Genomic DNA, 21,966 nt, shown 5'->3' on the forward strand with positions numbered 1-21,966 from the left:
ACTAGCCCTCCAAAAACTTTTAACTACCTGCATAACTTTTATGACAGACTTGGGTCTTACCGTTAATCGTTCCAAAACTTTCATAATGAACTGTGGTAGAAAACAGGTTAAGATTAAAAACATCACTATTAACGGGGGAAGGTCGACACAGCTTAAACATTTTCATATCTGGGCATAATGTTTGGTAAAAAGGGTTCCTGGGCACATTGTATGAAAAAGAAAAAAGATCAGATCACCAAGACAACGGCGGCTCTGAAAATCTTCTCAAAAACGTTAGGGGGGATTACCCCACTGAACATGGTAAAAATCTACATAGCCAAGTGCACCCCGGCCGCTTTGTATGGATCAGGTATTTGGGGTTATATTAATTGTAAATCGATCCAGACGGTGGAAAATGATTTCCTCAGACATTTGCTAATGGTACCAAATGGCACATCATCGTACATAACCCACGCGGAGCTAGGGGTTTCATTTTTATCTGATCTGATAAAGATACAACCATTGTTATTATGGCACAAAGTGTGGTCCTCTGAGTACACTGGATTAAACAAAACAATTTTATCTGATTGCATTGCTTCAACATACTTGTTAAAAGTTCCTTGGCTGAGATATATTTTGACCTTTTTCGAAGACATGGGCAGTAAAGAATATTATACAAACCTGGAATCACTGGAAAAAATAACAAGGAAAGAACTAAAGGCATTAACACTGAAGCATCTAGAAGAAAGTCGCTGGGAAGTAGAATCAAAAGAGCCCAGTGTAATGTCTAACCAATTAATTAGGTCTGTGGAGGGCATGCAGCCCTATCTGGCAAATGTGGTAAACTCTCAGAACCGTTTTTTTCTTACAAGATTAAGGTTAGACACCTTCCACCGTTTAGTAACTTTTCCGACCATGAATGATTGGAGCACAACCTTAAGGGCATGCCCCTGTGACGCAATGGCATCCCAAATTACGATTCACGTGGTTTTATTCTGCAAATTTTATACAAAACAGAGAAAGCGTTTTTTTTAAGATCGCTTAACTTGCGTCAGTGCCGTAGTGCGTATATTAGCATACAGGTCTTACCCTCTATTGAAATGTGTGGAATCTTGGCAAATTTTTTATGTTCTGTATTAATTGCAAGAAGGTCTATGGGGGCATTGGTGCAAATTTAATAAGATCATTTATCCATCCGTGAACGGACAATTGATTGTATGCATTTTATTTCTACTATTTATATTTTATTATATTTATAATATTTTATCTATTTAATGTGTTATTACATGTAGATGTGTTTTTTTTTATGACACTTTTATGACTTGCTGAAAGTCGAATAAAGTTTTGTACTACTACTACAGCCAGAGAGAAAATTCCTCGAGGCACAAATCGCATCAACTTTCACAAGTATCTTGTAAATGGAGGAAGAGTCTGGCGACTATGGTGGTACAATAAGAGAACTAATATTCTTGTACTCAAACAACACTCACATCTTTGAAGTCTAAACTTTTAGAATGCACAAAAGTTGCCGACCAGGTCATGTCCTGCTGCTTTGAATTAAGAGGCAAACACAAGCATAAAATACAATATAGAAGTCAAATGGCACTGCAGTGTATTCACAACAACCTGTCTGATGTAAGATGGCCTCGTAGATGAATGTAAGACAGCATGTGAATGTATCCAGATAAAAATACATGTCCTGTTTTTTTAAAATCATGAATCTTGCAGCTTCCGCTCCGCACAGCCTTGTTGAGATAGTGTTCTCATAGCAGGTGTTTTGTCCTCTGGCTTACGGAACATAAGGAGAACTAACTAAGTCAAGAATGCTCAGCATACAGGAGAAAAATATAGCTGTTTTGTCCTCACATAGCATCATGACTGAGGTGGAAAATTACATTTTTTCACGCGACTATTGAAGTTAAGACATTGCCATGGCCTCTCACTGTGTACCCTCCTGGCTTCTATGTGCGGGATGAGAGATGATGGATATGGGCACACGAACAGTGAGTGATTGCATAAGGCAGAGAGCAGCACTACTGTGTTGTTGATGACAGGGCTTTGCATTTACGATTAGATTTGCTCATATTCTTTTGCATAACTAAGACGTGCAGAATAGAAACTCGGGAGCAAGGTGCACCGTGCAGCTATCAACAAATATAAATCTATATATATCCCTGAAGGACTTATCAGAAAAAAACCATGACACTAAATGGGCCAGAGACGACAATGCCAGTGAGCATTGTAGATTCTGAACAGCAGTGGGTGGGGTAGACTTTGATCAAAAGAAGCTTAGTTCATTCACACATATAGCGTTACTTAGATGGTATCCTTGAGCAGCAGAGCTCAATGCACTACAACTCTATAAACATACAGCTCTAACAACGAAATGTCGGTGTGACTTGAACTTTTCATGTAACCGGAATGAAGTAATAAATGTGATCATCTCTAAAGGAACTGGACATTTCTGGAGTGAACATGAATCGCAACGAATACTGAAGAGCTCAAAAAAATAAAATGTCATTTGTCGTGATTGATTGTGGTAAAAAATGCAAACTAAGTAATTTGACTAGAAAGACACGGGACCTCCAAGCAAGTCTGTTGATTAGTGTAAATATCGTCTTGCTTTTTTTTTTTTTTTTTTAAAGAGAAAAAAACAAAATACTTAGACACCCACTACAGTGCTATTTGGATTCGTACATTAACGTGTTCAAAAATAAGGAAACGACTTACATGATTAATGTTATCAAAAGTACTTGAAGTTTTGCTAAACAAGGAGGTCTGTACCTGAGGTATTCTGATATAGTCTACTGAAAACAATGCATTTTTACAAAGTCTATGGTCACTGTCCCTCAGTTAAGAGCATTTTTTTTTTAATCTTCCATTTTTGCATTCTCACCTGGTAAATGATCTGGAGATTTAAATTTGTAGGTGATGTTTCGACACTGAAGGATTTCCACTGTCAACTGCTCTCCGTCTGTCTTCATTTCCTTTTTTAACGCAACTTTCATTTCACCCATAACCTGGGTTTTGACTAAAATAACGAAAAAAATCTTTACTGTATTTGATTAGGAAGCATGTTAAACATTGCATGTAAGTTTTAGCACCAACAATACATGCCTCCACATGTTCAAAAATATGTATTGGATTTTTGCGTTCAGAACGAACTTTTGTTAACAAAAATCAGTAATTAAATTTGAGTAATTAAAGAAACTGATAACAGCTGACACGCCCTAATCTTTGCTTCGCTATAGAAAAATTTCGCCTACAAAGTTGACAATCTTAATTCTTTACCTGCTGATTAAAGATTTCAAAATTATGCCTTAGAGGAACAAACCTACCATAAATTAATTTTTGAAAGAGAAATCTGTTTTTGAGGAACTTCATTTTGTGGAAATTTGCAGTCCGTACAAAACTTCACAAGGGCTGCTCATCTAGTCTGCTAAGGAGGTCATGTAACGGAAGAAGTTTGCTTTGGGGGTGAGAGCATTTTCTGATAGGGGGAGGATGATCTGTGTGTTTTAGGAAATTATGCTTACTACGTGGAAGTGGATGGTGCTGGTGAGGGGGGCCTGTGAGAGTTGAGTAGGGTGGAGCTCAGAGAGGAACCTTCGAGACACCATGGATCAGATTGGTTGTGGCAGTCTGGTAAGGGGCTAGGGTGACCAGATGGATGTGCCTGGAAGGGAAGAAGGTGATCCATCGTAGCATCTTGCCATGAATTCCGGCCTTGTGGAGGCATTGGATGAGGCTTTTCCACGAATGGGAGACAGTTTCGAATGCTGCAGAGACATCTACTAGAATGAGGGCTGTTTTGTCACCTTTGTCCATGATAAGGTAAATGTTGTCAGTGGCGCAATGAGAGAGGGCTTACCAAAGAAATGGTATTCAATAACAGAGTACAATTTCTTTCTAAAGAAAAGCTTCAGTTTTTGACTAAGTGTTGTATTAAACATCACATGATAGATCTATTTCACCCTTATACAAATAGATTTGCAGAATGGATGAACAGGATTCTTGTGAAATGTGCCTGGTGGGAAGTGAGGAGCAGGATGGATGTTAATATGGCAGTGGATATATTTTGTGGTCACATCGCACCACACTCACCTGAGTTACTCGAAAGAGCTATTTGTGATTCTAAATGGAAAGAAGCCAAAATCCAAAGTGTTTCCAGCTTGAATGACTAAATTGCATCATAAGGATTAAATGAAAGGATTGTCAATGAGAACTGATAAAACTTGAGAATTTAAAAACTCCTTAAAAAACCCTCAAACGACCCAGCCAAATTGAAGAACTACAGGCCCATCTCTCTGCTACCCTATCCAACAAAAGTCCTAGAGAAAATGATCAACAAGCAACTCACCCAACACCTAGAAGACTACAACCTCCTGGACCCCTCCAAATCTGGATTTCGAGCTACCCACAGCACTGACACAGCCCTAATTGCAGCCACAGGGATGAAAAAACACCACAGTTGACTTCTAATGTTTCTAGCGAGGGTTGGATTGCACATTTCTCCAGCATTTTTGACTCTGATAAAGACAATGATCCTAGTCCCAATAAGTGGCCTACTCTGCCTTTGGATATATCCGTTAGTGAGGTCAAATATGGTATACGGGCTAGCAAAGGAGGGAAAGCTCAGGGCCCGGACGGGGTACCTATAGACGTTTATAAAGCTGCGCCAGATGTCTGGGGCCCCCTTTTAACCATTGTTTTTAATGTTGCCGTGTGTGCCGAGGCCCCTGTAACTTGGGGTGAATCAATCATTGTGCCAATTCATAAAAAGGGAAGTAGATCTGATGCTAAGAATTACCGCCCGATCTCTCTCCTTGACTCTTCAGTCAAGGTTATGAGTAGAGTGATGTTAGTAAGATTAGAGGAATGGACTGAGCAGGATAGCATACTGGCTTATAGCCAGTATGGTTTTAGGAAGGGATGAGGTACGCTCGACCAGTGCATCAATCTTGATCTACTGATCGGGAAGTATACTGAAGCGAAACCCGGTTCCCTGTATCTTTGTTTTGCTGACCTGAGCAGCGCATTCGATATGGTAGATCATTCCATTTTATGGCCAACTCTGTTAAATATAGGAGCCCCAGAAGACATAATCTTTTTCCTCGCTAGGTTATACGATAAATTGAAAACCAACGTACGTTTTGGAACCAGAGGAGAATGTACTCCAAAAATCTGTGTTACACGAGGAATTAGACAGGGTTGTGTTTTGGCACCTCTCTTATTTATTTTATTTATTAATGGAATTGATGATATTTTAAAAAAGGTTAATGCTGATGCTCCTCAGATCAACGGTGTTCCGGTGCCGGTGTTACTATATGCCGACGACGCTGTTTTACTCTCTCGAACACCTGTCGGATTACAACGACTAATGGATAGTTTTTCCTCCTTTATTAAAGATAGAAAACTAGTAATTAATAAGGGAAAAACGCATACCATGACCTGCGGAGCTAAAGCCAAAACGTTAAATGCCTTCTTTATAGACGGTGAAAAGGTGCAACAGGTGGATACATTTTGTTACCTAGGTATTACCTTCTCTAACGACAGGAAATGGAACAATGAATTTAATAACATCCGGAATAAAATGGCAAAAAATGCTTATAGTATTTATAGATTTGCTGCAAAAGTTGGGGATCGTCGAACCAGGGATATGCTCAAGATTTACCAAGCTAGATGTGTGACTATTGCTCTGTATGGGGCAGGAGTATGGGGTTATAGCTGTACCTACAACTTACAGTTGGAGGAAAATATGTTTTTAAAAAAGCTCCTGTTTTTGCCCATCTCTGCCTCAACTGAATTAAGCCATCGCGAATTAGCCATTAATTATTTAACTGATCTGATATCACTTAAACCATTGATGGTCTGGCGGTCTTTTTGGCTTGGCGATGAGAAGCTACTTAACAGAACTATTGTTGAGGATTGCCTACGTTTGGATAAATATCGAGATATTCCGTGGGTTAAATAAGTTGTTGTCTGTTTTTCAGACATTTTTAATCTGAATATTTTAAATAATCCTAGTGCAGCAACCACGATCTCCAAATCAGAAATGAAAAGTATATTTCTAACTTATGCAGAAAGGAAACGAGCAACTATAGCCGGATCATTGTCCTCCGTCATTTTTTATAATAGATACAATCTAATGGAGGGTTTTCCATCTTACCTAACTATGGTGACTAGGAATTCACATAAATTTGTGCTAACCAGACTAAGATTTGGGATGGCACATTGTTTAGTAGCCCATCCAAACATTAAGAAACACCCGATTGGGCCATGTAGGTGCGATAATGTATCTACACAGAGCACTGTGCACCTTCTGCTGTTCTGTAAACTGTATACATGTTTTCGTATAGTATTTTTGAAACCTCTGTTTGTTAAATACGGAACACGTACAGTTAAACATGCCATGGCTTTAATTTTTAATCTGCAATCGGCAGATATTTGTTTTTATACTGCCACCTTTTTAAATCAGTGCATCAATTCCAGGAAAAGTATGAGTTTTTAATGTATTTTATTATTCTTTTTATATATTTATGAATGACCATATGTATTACTCAATGAGCCATTAACTATAATTAATAACTGTAAGTTTTAATTGCAATGTCTTTGTAAATATGTACTGTTGTCTTTTTTTTTCTCTTCTTTGTTCATGCTTTTATGGTCATTTGTATGTGCCGAATAAAGCTTTATGAATTGAATTGAATTGAATTGCAGCCACAGACGACATCAGATCCCTCCTAGACCACAGTGAAGCAGCAGCCCTCATCCTCTTGGATCTATCCGACACATTTGACACCGTCCCCCACCATATCCTTATCTACACATTCCATGGATCACATTTTGGAGTTCCCCAAGGATCATCCCGCAGCCCACCCTCTTCAACACCTACATGACCCCCTAGGCCATCACTGTCAGATCACACAGACTTATCATCTCCTACGCCGACACACAGCTCATTCTCTCACTGTCCGAAGATCCCAACACCACAAAAGCTAACTTCCACAGATGCATGATGAACGTCGCAGACTGGATGAAGGACAACTTTCTCAAACTCAACACCAAAGAAAAGAAAGTCCTCCTATTTGGGAACAACACCTTGCCATGGACCAATACATGGTGGCCTGTGGAGCTCGTCGTTCCCCCGCCCATGCCTGCAACCTTGGCATCATACTTGATAGCAAGCTATCCATAAAGCTATCCATTAAGAAACAAGTTTACACAGTCTCATTCGCCTGCTTCCACACCCTTTGCATGCTCTGCAAGATCTTCAAGTGGCTCCCAGCAAACACCAGGACCGTTATGTAGGTCCTTATCACCAGCAGACTGGACTATGGAAACACGCTCTGCGTAGGAATCACTGCACGCCTCCTGAAGAGACTCCAGACAATACTGAACTAATTGCAAGACTCATACTTGACCTCCCCAATAGGAGACACATCACAACCTATCTCAAGAAACTACACTAGCTCCCGATTCAGAGGAGAGGCCAGTTCAAGATGCTGACCCACACCTACAAGGCGCTGCACAACAACAGACTAGCATACATAAACAAATGCCTGACCTTCCACCAACCGACCAGACATCTCCAATCAGCTTCCCTCGCCGACACACCAAGGATCTATTGAGCCAACAGAGGGGGATGTTTTATCTTGCACCTGGCAACCAAGGCTTGAAACAACCTCCCCCTGCACCTAAGGACTGCACCATCACTCTAGCAACTCAGAAGAAAACTAAAGATCTGGATGTTTGAAAGATGATACCTCCACACAGCTCCAGCACCTCAAGACCCTCACAGGTTATTTTCTGCACTCTATAATTGTTTGATTGATTGACTGATTGAGAATTTTTATGTATCAGACCAAAGTTAAACAGGTCTATAAAAATTATACAGAGTAAAAGACTACACCCGAGATAATAGTCAGTGATACAGTGTATATCTAGAATTCCATACGTTTCAAAAGAAATTCAAAATTTAGACCACTTTTTAGAGTTGATAAAGTAAGTGGTGATGCTGGAAGGATACATGGATGTAGGTGGTGGCATTTGGAAACTGTAGTACAAGTAGATCAGTTAAACACAAGAAGGATGCTGTTTCTCCAGAAGAGGCAATGGAAGGAAATGAGAAGCTGTTGGTAGGGACCAGAAAAGGGGCTGATCAACTGGATCAGGGGATCCGAGTGATCAAAAGTGATTGCCCTCACACATACTCCTGTCAAGGGGGATACCCTACTAAAATCGTTCTAGGTACCCCTTAGACAATTTTAAATCACCTAGCACACCACCCTACACTCACTACATCCTCAATTGTATTAATCATTATGGCTAAAAATCAGAAGATCTCAGACAAAGAGCCACCTCAAGGGGCCCGTTGGGCATTACAGTGTTGGCCCAGTGCGGAGCATGCCAATGATGAAGCACAATACCCATCTGGGTGTGTGAGGGTAATCACTTCTACTAATCACTCACACTCAACATGCACTCCTTCTTGATTGAAAATTTAGCCAAAGAATTCAATGGATGCCTGGAAGAAAGAGCATTCTTCTTTATGGAGGGTGACACCATGTTCCCAGAGGTGCCTGAAGGTAGCTCAGAGGTGTTTGTGGTGATCTTCTATGGAGTAGATCACAATATCATTGCTCATGTTCATAACTCTTTTGAGACCTGATGATGTTTCTCATATTGCATCCTGGAATACTTCTGCTGATGAAGATACACCAAAGTTTAGCCTTTTGTATCTATGCAGCCTGAGGGGCGTGGAAAAGGTTGTTATATATCTACTCTCTTCTGCGAGGAGTAGCTGATTGTACTCTGTTTTCAAATCTAATTCTGAGAACCATTGCGATCCACTGACTCTGCAATTAGCAATTATATCATCCATTGTGGGCGCTACGTGCCTCGCTTTTTTTAATCGCTTGATTTTGAAGGTGCATCTCAATGCATAATCGGATCTTTCCTGCCTGTTTTGGCTTTTCCACGATCACCATGGGCAAGACCTAGGGTGTTGGTCTACATACTTTCTCTATTACCTCTTGGGCTTTCACGTTTGTTGAGTTCTTGCTCGACCAGTGACTACAAATGGAAGGGGATGTGTTGATGGCAGAGGGCGATGGGTTTTGCAGAACTGTCAATGTGCAGTTTGATTGGGGACATTTTCAGGCACTCTCGACTATTGAACATTTCGGGTAATTAGTTCAGCATTTTGTCAATCTGCAATGCCTTCACACTTTTTGCAAATGACACCAATCCGAGTATCTTCTATGGAGTGGCTTCCTAAAAGCATGTCGTCTTCTTTGTCAATCATATGAAAAGTCATTCGAATTACTTGATCGTTCAAGCACACGCTCATGGTCACGGCATCCGTTCAGTGGCAGTGGGGAGTGACTTTCTTATGTTAACATGTTAGTGTTTGGAGGGAACCAGCGTTCCTTTGGGCCGAAGGTGCCGGTACTGTTAGATGCCTATCACATTGACTGATGCTCCAGTGTCTGTGAGTGCTTTGACTTCACACCCAGTGATTTTCACTATGAATGTGGGTTGTGGTCACCTGCATCGTTTTAATTTATTGGTGAAGGAAATAAGGAACAATTCTTTGTCTTCTGGTGACAAAACCTCTAGATAGTGTTTGTGTCATTGTGAGCATGTGGAGCAGGAGCAAGGGTTTTACAGCTCCATCATTTTCTCGGGTGGCAATGAAGTAAATGTCTAGCCTTCCTACCCACATTCTGCAAAAGGGTAATGTTGTTACAGGGCTGGCTAACTCACTGAATGACTGTATTATGCCTACAAGCCTGTGTAGTGGTGGAAATAGTCTTTGCAGTTGAGATTGTGGTGGTGTCACATTGGGGTCATCAGCCACAGGTGTGATGTGGTGTGAAAAACACGTACTTATTGCGCAATGTTGTGGAGGTCACCAGGTACAAATTTATTGGTGCGCTGCTGTGTCTTTCTTTGCCTTTTTGTGTGTTTCTATTGTTGTTAGTTTTATTTATTTTCTGTCTCCTTTAATTTCTTTTTCAGTTGGTGCTTTGGTTTCCGAGGGCAGAATGCACAGTGTGGGGGTAACAGCTTATGTGAAGAGCCCCAGTGATAGTCTTTGATTGGGTGATTCCTAATAATTTGTTTATTTAACCTTGTTTTTCTCTCTCTGCACCCCCTTTTCACTGGTGCTGAAGAATTTAGAGGCCAAATGGCTTGTTGGGAGCCCAAGGAATATAATCCAGGCTGCAGACAGTCCCAAGGCCTGGGTGTACCAAGAATGAGCTTGCAGTGCTCAGCCGATGGCAGGGTGGGAGGTACACCACTTTTGTGCCAGAGGATGCATGTGATGAGTGAGGGTACACTGTAGGGCTGCAGGTGGTGCGGTACACCAGTTGTTGCCAGGGGCAGCATCAATGGAGGTAGGCATTAGAGCCTCCAAGCCTTATTGGGTAGAGCACCTGGTGGGCTGTGGCAGGGTGGCTGGTGACCTGCCAGTTTTAGGACCCTGGGCAGGCCAAGGTGCGCTGCAGCCACTTGGAGCTCGAGCAAGCCTGTCGGGCAGCGGCTTGGCATTGGGTCATGGCTCAACCTTGTAAGGATGTCAGGATAAGCCTAGGGGATGGAGGGGCACAAAAAGGTAAGCACCTTTGTCACCAGTGCAGCATTGTAGCCTCCCTGCTTGGTTATCAGCCCACTGACACCAATGACAAACAGGCACACCAGTAAATAATTATAGGTGAAAGACCTTGTGTGGTCTGACCCCATTTATTTTGGAGCCTCTGGCCAGAGGATGCACAAAGTGCACATCGGGCAGTGCGACACCGTGGGGAGGTCCCGGTCGGTCACCACACCTGATGGCCACACCAAATGACCATAGATGGGCTTACAAGTAAAATGTGATATATCTCTTGGTCAAGTAGCATTTAAGGATGACCTGTAGAATATCATACCACCCAAGGACCAAATGCCAAAGTACCTCAAGGTGAAACAGGATTTCTTGAGGGAACGGTGCTCCCCTCTAGAACACAGTGTGAAACAAAAGAAGAGGGAACAGACTCCAGATAGGCCCAGGTGACCCACTGATAGGCTCTTTCCATGGATACTCTGACAACTTTGCATACTTCAGTGACCAGTGTCGACCTGAGAATGGTCAAAATGGAGACATGCTTGTAAGACTATTCTGAAAAAATCTCAGAGATGGAACGAAGAGTGACAACACTGGAACAAAACCTCTTAGAACTTGAAACCCAGAAATGGAATTGTGAGGTCAATGTTGTATCAGTCCTATTGAGTAAGGAATCAGAGATAGAAAGCCTTGAAAATAGGATGAGAGCCACTCGTATTGGTGTGTTGAGATTCCCTCTGCTCCCTGAAGGAGAAGTAGTATGGAGTTTTCTGAAAACAATACTCATGAACAAAGGGGTGGAAAGTATCAAAGGTGTTGACAGTAGGCACAATTGTTGTGAAGTTGGGTAATCCCACTCAAAGGGAACCAGTCACTCAAGCTGTGGCAAAGCAGTACATGCTGCTGTTGAGAGGCAATAGCATATACTTGTTCTGTGATCAAATAGAAAGATGATGCAAAGGTAAAAAGAGTCACAGGTTATGAAGAGAGAATTTATGCATGTGAATCTGGCATCCTCCACCTGGAATCTCGAAAGGCTGAGAGCAGTGGAAGGGGACAATGGTTGTCTTTTTACTCAAACACACGCTTCCCTCCGACTATACGTGGGAAGTGTGGGGCGTTGGCTATGTGGGAGGACACCTTGAAAATGGCTTGAATGTAGTGAATTCTTCCATGTGATTTTCTCTCGCATGAGAGGGGGTGACAGTGGGTTGTTCGACTTTTAGAAATTGCCATTTATACTTCACCCTTTTCTTAAGCCTTCCTTGCTCATGCACACCAGCTGGAAATGGTTTTGATATTCCTATGTCTATGTTTCTTATGTTTAGTGAAGTGATACTGTGAAACTGGGACTTATTATGAGCACCAAGATGAAGCCTCATTATTGTGAGTACTCAGTAATACAGTGTTAGACCTGAACATTTTGGTGGTAGCTCCCCAGATTTTTTGTCTTCACCCCTTCTGTTTTGATGAATTCATTTTTGTTGGTTTTAGGACTTGGTACACTTCACCACTGCTAACTAGTGCTAAAGTGCTCTCTCCCTAAAATATGGCAAAACTGGTTTACCCCTAATTGTCACATTTTATTTGCTTGTAAGTCCCTAGTAAATGGTACTGCATATACCCAGTGCCTGTAAAGTAAATGCTACTAGTCGGCCTGCTGCACTCTTTGTACGACCCAATAGAGTAGCCTTTGAAAACATGTTGCAGGCCTGCCAATGCAGCCTGAAGTGCAGTTTTCAATTGTCATTTCAACCTTGCAAAATAAACCTTTTTCCAGGCCTAAACTCTCCTTTTTAAAATATGTAAGTCACCCCTAAGGTAGGCCCCAAAGGCTCATAGGGAAGGGTGCATTTTATTTCAAAAATGTTATGTGTCCTCGTGCTGGAAAACTCCTAAAGTAGTTTTTCACTTTTGGAAGGTCTATCCTTCCCACAGGAAAACATTGGGTTACCTTATTACACTTATTAAGTGATTATTTAAGTTTGGGAGCAGATAGGAAAGTCATGTTTATACTTAAAATTATTTGTGAATTAAAATCTTCTTTAATGGTAAAGTTTGATTTTAAGTAACAATTCTGAAAAGCCACGTTTAGAAAAGTTGTAGTTTTCTTGTCCTAACCATTTGGTGCCTGCAGCCTGAGTCCTGGGTCACATGACTGATAATAGCTGGCAGTTGGCCTTTGTGTATTCCTCCCGGACAGTGAGTCCCTGATTCTGAAGAGGTGCCACTCCAGGTCCTGGACTCTTGGTTGGCATCAAAATGCACTACTGCTAAAGAAAAGGATAAATGCTGACATTTTTGGCTTCTCAAGACTGCAAACGGGCCCATTCGCATGAGACTCTGCGGCCTGTGATGTCCGCCAGTGCAAAGCTCCAGTGAACCTGACTCTTCATTGTACAGCAACCACCAGAAATGATCAGCAATGCCAGATCTGCACTTTGTGCTATAGCAACAACAGTCTGTGGTGATCACCAACGCGAATTCCCAGCAACAACAGTCTGCGACGTCCAATTGGATCTTTGTGCTACAGTGACTACTATCCCTGACACCTGGCCTGTTCTTCATGCTACATCGACGACCATCCATAACACTCTCCCCGCTCCTCACAGGCTCTTCTACTACAAACCGAAGTCTTTCTGTAGGACTGTGAGAAGGTAACTTTTTAGTGGGACTAACCAGGTCCCTGCATCCGGACTGTGCTCCACTGCAGTTCGCTTCAACTTGTGACTCCCTATGGTCACTGGTGTGCACTGCTTTCGTGCCAAGCTACCAGAGGGTTAAGCACATGTTAATTTAGTGACTTTCATAGTTCACCCTGACAGGGATTGTGGTTGTTACTTGAGAAAGGCCTTTATACCCCTTAATCAAAAAATGCTATTTCCTACAAACAGATTTAAACTAAATGCACTTACTCACCTGCAAAATCAAAAGGCAGGCAGTGAGGTAGCACAGCTATGTTTCACAGCAATCCCCCTTATTCAGTTCAAACAAACAAAACAAAATATGCAGAATAGTGCTCGCTCATTCATACTTTTATCATTCAGGTCTAATGCGAATTCAACCTCACTGCAACCTCACTGACCTGGTCAGTGAACTGCTCTGCCACTGCGTAGCTCCACAAGTAAGTGAAGCCCGCATGTCTTGAACTCTGACCCCGGTCAGAAGTTCGAGGCATTCCTCCATCCGCTGGCTTCTGCCTGCGTCTCATCCCTGGTGTCTAGTGGGAAAGCTCTGCTCTTCTGCTAGGCTGCATGCTGCCTCTTTTCTCTTTTCTCCGTCCTCTCCCCTCATTTTTTCTTTTAGTGTGCTGTTTTTTGTGCATTTCGGATTCTGTGCTTTCCTCTATCTTCTTCCTCATTTTTTTCATTTTCCCTATCATTCCTCTCATTCGCGCTTCTCTCTCTCCTCTTTCTCATTCTCCCAGCCACTGCTTCTCCGCTCCCCTTTTCTTGCACTGTTTTCCTGCTCGCGTCTCCCAGCTGTCCTCTCCTCTCCTCCCCCCTCCCTTCTTAAAGGTGGCAACGTGCAGCGGGCGCACCTAAGGCAAGCCAGTCTGTGTCTGTCCGCAACCCGACAGCGACCAGCGCCAGAACCCCTGGACCTGCCACCTACCTCCACTACACGCCAGCAGCACTCATCGCACTCAACCCAGGACGCAACAACAACTGTAAACAGGCATTCCCAGCTGACACCCACGGAACCTTCAGCTGCCTCCGCTGCCGCCAAACCCACACCTCCAACAAGACCTTGGACCCAGCACAACCCATCTGCAACAACACACCGAGGACATAACAGTGAAGGAACCCATGGTGGGTGAAAACGCAATAATGTTTGTATGTATTCACCTGATTAATAATTACTGTTCCATATATTAAAGTAGAACATGGTGATAGGTGTACTTGAGGAATACACCTACTGTACATGGTATTAAGAATGCAGCCCACAAACATACAATAACATCTTGTGAATGTCAACTTTTTTGTTGTTCCATGCAAAGATGGAAAATGTACTTTATTAGTAGGTTGTGTATTGGTTGCTATCACAAGCGAGCAAGCCCTGCCTGGAATTTTCAACAGATAAGGCCACGGAAGATTGTACCTAGCTGTTAGAAATTGAGTTTTTGGTTGGCAGTCAGGTTACCCTCTGTCCAAGCAAAAACCCTCACTCTAGTCAGGGTAAGTCACACACAATCCAAGATTATCCTGTGCCCACCCTCTGGTAGCTTGGCACGAGCAGTCAGGCTTAACTTAGAAGGCAATCTGAAAAGTGATATAAAGGCGGTCATTCTGACCCTGGCGGTCAAAGACCGCCAGGGCGGAGGACCGCGGGAGCACCGCCGACAGGCCGGCAGTGCTCCAATGGGGATTCCGACCGCGGCGGTAAAGCCGCGGTCGGACCGGCACCACTGGCGGGCTCCCGCCAGTGTACCGCCGCCCCATTGAATCCTCCAAGGCGGCGCAGCTTGCTGCGCCGCCGAGGGGATTCCGACCCCCCCTACCGCCATCCAGATCCCGGCGGTCCGACCGCCGGGATCCGGATGGCGGTAGGGGGGGTCGCGGGGCCCCTGGGGGCCCCTGCAGTGCCCATGCCACTGGCATGGGCATTGCAGGGGCCCCCGTAAGAGGGCCCCTAAATGTATTTCACTGTCTGCTGCGCAGACAGTGAAATACGCAACGGGTGCAACTGCACCCTTCGCACAGCTTCCACTCCGCCGGCTCGATTCCGAGCCGGCTTCATCGTGGAAGCCTCTTTCCCGCTGGGCTGGCGGGCGGTCTGAAGGCGACCGCCCGCCAGCCCAGCGGGAAAGTCAGAATTACCGCCGCGGTCTTTCGACTGCGGAACGGTAACCTGACGGCGGGACTTTGGCGGGCGGCCTCCGCCGCCCGCCAAGGTCAGAATGAGGGCCAAAGTGTCTTAAGTCTTTAAAAAGCAAACAAAGTCTCTTTCAAGCATAAAGTACCTGGTTTGGAGTGGAAAATCTCCTCAGAGTGCCACAGAAGAAGAGATACGAGGGAAAATGGTGTGTGCGTCGATTTCTCCCCAGCACACACGGACTTGCGTAGTTATTTTTCATGCAGGGAAGTTGTGCGCTGTTTTCCGGCGCGCGGACAATCTCTTTCTGTGGATCGCGGGGATTACCAGATGTCCTGGGTCTGTGCGTGGAGTCTCCTGCTTGTTTTCCGGCTGCGCGTAGTTCTGCGGGGCTGTGCGTCGAAGTTTCGCACTCTCACGGCAGGCGTCACGTCGATTTCTCCTCTGGAGTTTGGGCGGCGTTGTCCTTGCGAGGCCGTGCGTCGAAGTTCTGGTCGTCCCGAAGGCGTCGCGTCGATGAGCATCGGTGTGCGGCGTTTTTCTCACCACGGAACAAGCTGTGCGTCGAAAATTCGGCGCACGAAGCGTCCAAGTGAAAAAGAGAAGTCTTTTTGGTCCTGAGACTTCAGGGAACAGGAGGCAAGCTCTATCCAAGCCCTTGGAGAGCACTTTCACAGCCAGACAAGAGTTCAGCAAGGCAGCAGGGCAACAGCAAGGCAGCAGTCCTTTGTAGAAAGCAGTCAGGTGAGTCCTTTAGGCAGCCAGGCAGTTCTTCTTGGCAGGATGCAGGTTCTGGTTCAGGTTTCTTCTCCAGCAAGTCTCTGATGAGGTAGGGCAGAGGCCCTGTTTTATACACAAATGTGCCTTTGAAGTGGGGGAGACTTTAAAGAGTGGCTAAGAAGTGCACCAGGTCCCCTTTCAGTCCAATCCTGTTTGCCAGGGTCCCAGTAGGGGGTGTGGCAGTCCTTTGTGTGAGAGCAGGCCCTCCACCCTCCCCGCCCAGGAAGATCCATTCAAAATTTAGATGTATGCAAGTGAGGCTGAGTACCCTGTGTTTGGGGTGTGTCTGAGTGAATGCACAAGGAGCTGTCAACCAAGCCCAGCCAGACGTGGACTGTAAGGCACAGAAAGATTTAAGTGCAAAGAAATGCTCACTTTCTAAAAGTGGCATTTCTAGAATAGTAATATTAAATCCAACTTCACCAGTCAGCAGGAATTGGTATTACTATTCTGGCCATACTAAATATGACCTTCCTACTCCTTTCAGATCAGCAGCTACCACTTCAGTATTGTATGAGGGCAGCCCCAATGTTAGCCTATGATGGGAGCAGGCCTCACAGTAGTGCAAAACGAATTTAGGAGTTTTACACTACCAGGACATGTAAACTACACAGGTACATGTCCTACCTTTCCCCCACACAGCACCCTGCTCTAGGGGTTACCTAGGGCACACATTAGAGGTGACTTATATGTGGAGAAAGGGTAGGTTTAGGCTTGGCAAGTACTTTTAAATGCCAAGTCGAGGTGTCAGTGAAACTGCACACACAGGCCATGCAATGGCAGGCCTGAGACAAGGAAAAAGGAGCTACCTAAGTGGGTGGCACAACCAGTGCTGCAGGCCCACTAGTAGCATTTAATATACCGGTCCTAGGCACATATAGTGCACATTACTAGGGACTTATAAGTAAATTAAATAGTCCAATCAGGTATGATCCAAGATAACCATGTTTAAAAGGAGAGAGCATATGCACTTTAGCACTGGTTAGCAGTGGTAAAGTGCGCAGAGTCTAAAAGCCAGCAAAACAGTGTCAAAAAAGTGGAGGGAGGCAGGCAAAAAGTTAGGGGTGACCATCCTAAGGCTGTCAGGTCTAACACTAGCCAAATGTGCATAGTATGTGTTCACAACAATGCATTCAGCAATGAGGACAGTATCCTTCTCGTAAGCCACTCCACATACTCTGACATGCAGTGGTTCAAGGCCCAATTGCCAGGTCGTTAAGCTGGATCTCCCCTCAAGCACTCATAAAACCTCTTTGGACATGGACCACAAGGACTCTGTTATTGTATGTGCTTCCAGCAGGTGGAGCTAAGTACTGCCGCTTACCCTCTTGGCTCTGATTACTACTGAAGGAGCTTTTCAAGCTTGGCTCACCAGTCTAAAGTGTGAAGGTGGATGAACTCAGCACATAGAAGCCCATTCTACCACTTAAGAAACTAGTTCTTAAAATGAATGAGCTGAATGTCAGACATGTCATCATAGGTGCTGTAACTCATGTACCAGAGGGTGGTCTTCCCCTACACTTGTTGCCTCTCCTCCTCCATTTCTGCTGGGCCCCATTTTGTTGTAGAACTCTGAGCACTTTACCACTACTTGCCAATGTTAAAATGCATGTGGTCATTCCTTAAAACATAGTAATATTGGTTATTCCCCTAATTGGCATACTTCATTTATCTATAAGCCCCTAGTAAAGTGCACTACATGTGCCCAGGGCTTGTAAATTAAATGCTACTAGTGGGCCTGCAGCAATGACTGCGCCACCCAATTACATAGCCCCTTAAAACAGGTCTCAGGTCTGCCACTGCAAAGCCTGTGTGTGCAGTTTACACTGCCATGTACACCTTGCAAAATAACTCTTTTGCCAGTCTCAAACCTTCCCCTTTCAGACATATAAGTCATCTCAAGGGTAGGCCCTGGACAGCCCAGAGGGTAGGGTGCAATATATTCAAATTGCAGGACATGTATTTTTTAGTTTTACTTGTCCTGGTATTAAAAGCCTCTTAAATTAGTTTTTCACTTCTGCAAGGCCTATCTCTTCCATGGGATACAACTGGTGTTAACTTATTACATCTTATAAGTGTAATTTTCAAAAAGGAAAGATGTGACCCCTTTGTGGTTGGTGTCTCAGGAATCGCAATTTAAAATCCTAACTTCTGGAGAAGCTGGATTGTAAACTGCAATTCTGAAACTGCAACATTTAGAAAGTCTACATTTTCATGCCTTAGTCATGTGATTCTGCAGGTATCACATGGCAAATGCAACAAAACATACCAGGGTATAGTTCGCAGTTGGGCTTTGTGTGTTCCTCCTAGACAATTACATATGATGGAAGCTTAGATGTCACTTAATAGGTCATCCTGGGCAGTAGGGAGTAGCTGTACACAGCCTCACTTATACCTGAATAAGCTGTTTCGTGTCCACACAAAAAGGGCTTAATGACCCTGTATTGTCACTCCAGACAGCTTGGAGCCAGGGTAGAGGAAGGAGATTCCTTGCACTTAAAAGTCACTGTCTAAAAGTTTCTCTAACCTTCCAAAACAAGGGCACCAAAGTATAAATAGTGTACCTCAGACCCCACTACCTCAGTACACATCTAGGCCTGTGGATAATCTGCCATGAAGCTGAGCTGCTGAAGGCCTGCCACCCTGCTGGACTGCTGATTTACTGGACTCCTTGCTTTGCTGTGCTGACCCGTGCCTGCTGCCCTCTTGCCTGGGAGTGAGAAGGCCTGGACCCGCATTTCTCCATCCCAGAACCCAGAATGATACCAAGAGCTAGTTGGCTGGCCTAATGATCTGAAGTCTCAGGGACAGAAAAGACATCCAACCAACCTGCTGCTGGACTCTGCTTACAAGAGTCTACCCTGCCAAGTGGTGCCCATTCCAGTCCTGGATCCTTGGAAGTGTGCTTGAGGTGCTATGCTCCATTGTAACTGACGCATCCTCTACTGTAGGAGCAGAACTGACATATCGTCCCTGGTGCGTGGAGAAAATCAACGCATCACCTCTGCTGAGTAGGTCGGAACCAGCGCAATGAGAATCGCATCGCCGCTGTAGCAGACATCTTGAAACCAGCACATCATCTTTGTAACCGCCAGTGCAGCATTTGTCTCAGTGAAAGGTCCTTGCATCCCCTTCAATTCCAGCCTCAAGGATGATGCCACAACTCTGCATCACAGCCCCTCTGCTCATCGGAACCAATGCATTACCTCAACTGCTCCTCACATCCTTATCGTTAACGTATCAGGAACTCGCAACGCAGTCTCACTGTATCTCGGAACCGATGCATTGCCGCTGTTGTGTGGAGAAAAGAGACACAACGCCTCTGCTGTGTGGTTTAGAACTGACACATTGCCACACAACCCAGATTTAAGGTACTTTGGTTTAGCTGGCCCAAATGGGTCTCTGTAGCCAGTCAGCCCTCCATCATGGTCTAAACTCTTGTCTTGGTCCTGGTCCGAAGCCCCAGTTGGTGCTTCTTGCTGCTAAGAGTTATTTTACAGATAATCTTTTAAAAATTCATAACTCAAGTTCTGCTTATTGATTTTTTTTGTCATTTTCTCATTTTGGTCTTAATTTATTTGATCTTGATCAATTTTTCTAACTTAGTGTGGGATCCTTTTTGTGTGGTGTGTCACTGTTTGAAGCGTTGCACAAATACTTTACACATTGCTTTCAAGTTAACACTGACTGCTACCAGATGGTTGAGCCAGGTTAATTTGGGGTTTGCTTGTGCATTACCCTGACTAGGATTGTGGTTGCTACTTGACCAGGGCTCACACCCCAGTCAAATAACAAACTAATTTCTAATACTGTTGCACTGTTATTGTTCCCCACTGAGTTATTCTTCATTTCATTATTTTTTCGTGTTCATGATCAGTGAAAGTGGGGAAGCTTTGCAAATTCTAATCAAGTGCTGAAGGTAGGATTGCCGTCCTCCATTATATAGTTTTGGGTTTGTAAATCGGTAGCATTAAAAAACGGAACACTTTTGAGAACAGTGCTTGAACCACACCATTGTCACATTGTAACTGTAATATTATATACATTTTCTCATTTTTTGGAGCGTTTCGTTGTCCTGGATCATTTAGTGATCACAAATGGTATACAACATACTTTTTTACTTCTGTGAACCCCCCCTACTGTATAACTACTGGTAGTTGGGAACCCCTGATAAGCAATGCCTATGAAGTTAGCCTCAAAACAAAACATCAAAATACAGAATCAGGTATATATCAAGTAGACACACAATACACAAATTATGAAATATTGTATTTTTTCCACATCCAAAAAATGTACAAATCTTTTAATTTTAAAAGCAAGGTAGGAGCTTTTCAAAATGTAGTTTTATGTATAAAAGATGGAGCAATATTCTAAAGATTAGCATGTCACTTTTTGCTCCTACTGAATGCTCTCTTTCTGTAAGCTCATACCAGTGCTGTAAGCCACCAACTGTCCATATTAGATTCTGTGTGTTGTACTTGCGTTGCTCCCATGAATCAAGATATGGATACCAACTTAATTTGTAGTTTCCAATTTAAAATTCCTTCATATGTACAGAGTATTTTAAATGTTTTCATTGCTATTTTTGCTTTTCTTTTGTTACGCATACATACTTTACTAATCTAATGTAATTTAATTATCCTAACAGTCGTACACCCTCTCAGTTGGCGTTGTAAATCTGCGGATTACACGTTAAGAACTATTGGTACACAGTGTTTGTTGAATGCATGTCCCCAGTCAAAGTGGACTGGCAGACCAACTTGCATCGCTGACCAAGCAGTCAGAGCCCTGGCTAGCACAAAACACCAAAACTCTCATCTTTATAGTGCTTGCAAGTCTACGCTCCTGAATAGATGGGAAAAGACATACAGAAGGATGCAAGTGAAAACACTCATAGAGTCTCTATATTACTCCCTTATTTCAGAGCATCATATGAGCATGGAAAAATGAAAAAAAAACATTAAAATAGCAAGAAAGGAGGAAATGCAGCTTGATTTAGACAGGGTACCTAGCAAACATGATCAGTGCCTTTATTACACTCTATAAAGAATTACGCGCTTCACAAAACAAGTATATTGAAATCAACTGCAAAATTCAAGTTTAACATGGCATAATTTGTAGAAAGCCGTTCTTTAAGTGTTTGAGTTGACAAAACTTCACCTTCCGTAAGTACAATTCAAGGCTCGTTTGGAATTAAAGTTGTCAGAAACAAAGATCTAAAAGGAGCAGAATTCCAAACTGGACACCTAAAAACTGCTCTTCAAAGATGGACAGGAGTTCATGACACCCAGAAGCTGTACCCTCTTGCCTAAGATCAGAGGAAAAACAAACAGCAGGGAACACCTAAAATCACACAGAGAGATATCTCTGCAGGTAACAATGCGTATGTGACAGCGATTCTCATTAGCCAATGCTTCCTAGAGAGGTCTTTGGAATTAACACAGACAAATTACTGAGAGAAGCCTACCCAGGGTCATCGTTCTATATTTAGACGTTAGAAGAAAGGTGAAGTTTAGACACATGGACATAGTTTTCTTAGATTTCAGGACTTGAAAACAGTTCAGGAAAATATTACAAAACCATTGGTCCACGTGGCATCACAGGAGATAGCGTTACAGAAGTTGCGTAGCAACATAAGCAATACAAATTACCTGACCATCAATGCAGCTCTTTCAAAATCTGGCTAAAATCATCAGAAATGTTAAAATCCCTCTCCTATACTGCCTAAAAATATTACTGAATATCCATAAACAGGTATTACTAAAATGTATTGCAATGATCCA

At 43.4% G+C, this 21,966-nt stretch overlaps 1 protein-coding gene across 8 annotated transcripts in view; it reads right to left on the reverse strand.

The window, feature by feature from the left end:
• The window catches only part of PCLO (piccolo presynaptic cytomatrix protein), a 1,309,308-nt gene that overhangs the window by 33,559 nt on the left and 1,253,783 nt on the right, over positions 1-21,966 (reverse strand). For all 8 annotated transcript variants that reach the window (XM_069228704.1, XM_069228705.1, XM_069228700.1 and 5 more), the window contains one exon: positions 2,876-3,010. In XM_069228704.1, the coding sequence (XP_069084805.1) occupies positions 2,876-3,010 (135 nt within the window). The remainder of the gene's footprint in view (positions 1-2,875; positions 3,011-21,966) is intronic.

This window comes from Pleurodeles waltl, chromosome 4_1 (assembly GCF_031143425.1).
Source record: "Pleurodeles waltl isolate 20211129_DDA chromosome 4_1, aPleWal1.hap1.20221129, whole genome shotgun sequence".
In the NCBI taxonomy this organism is placed as follows: Eukaryota; Metazoa; Chordata; class Amphibia; order Caudata; family Salamandridae; genus Pleurodeles; species Pleurodeles waltl.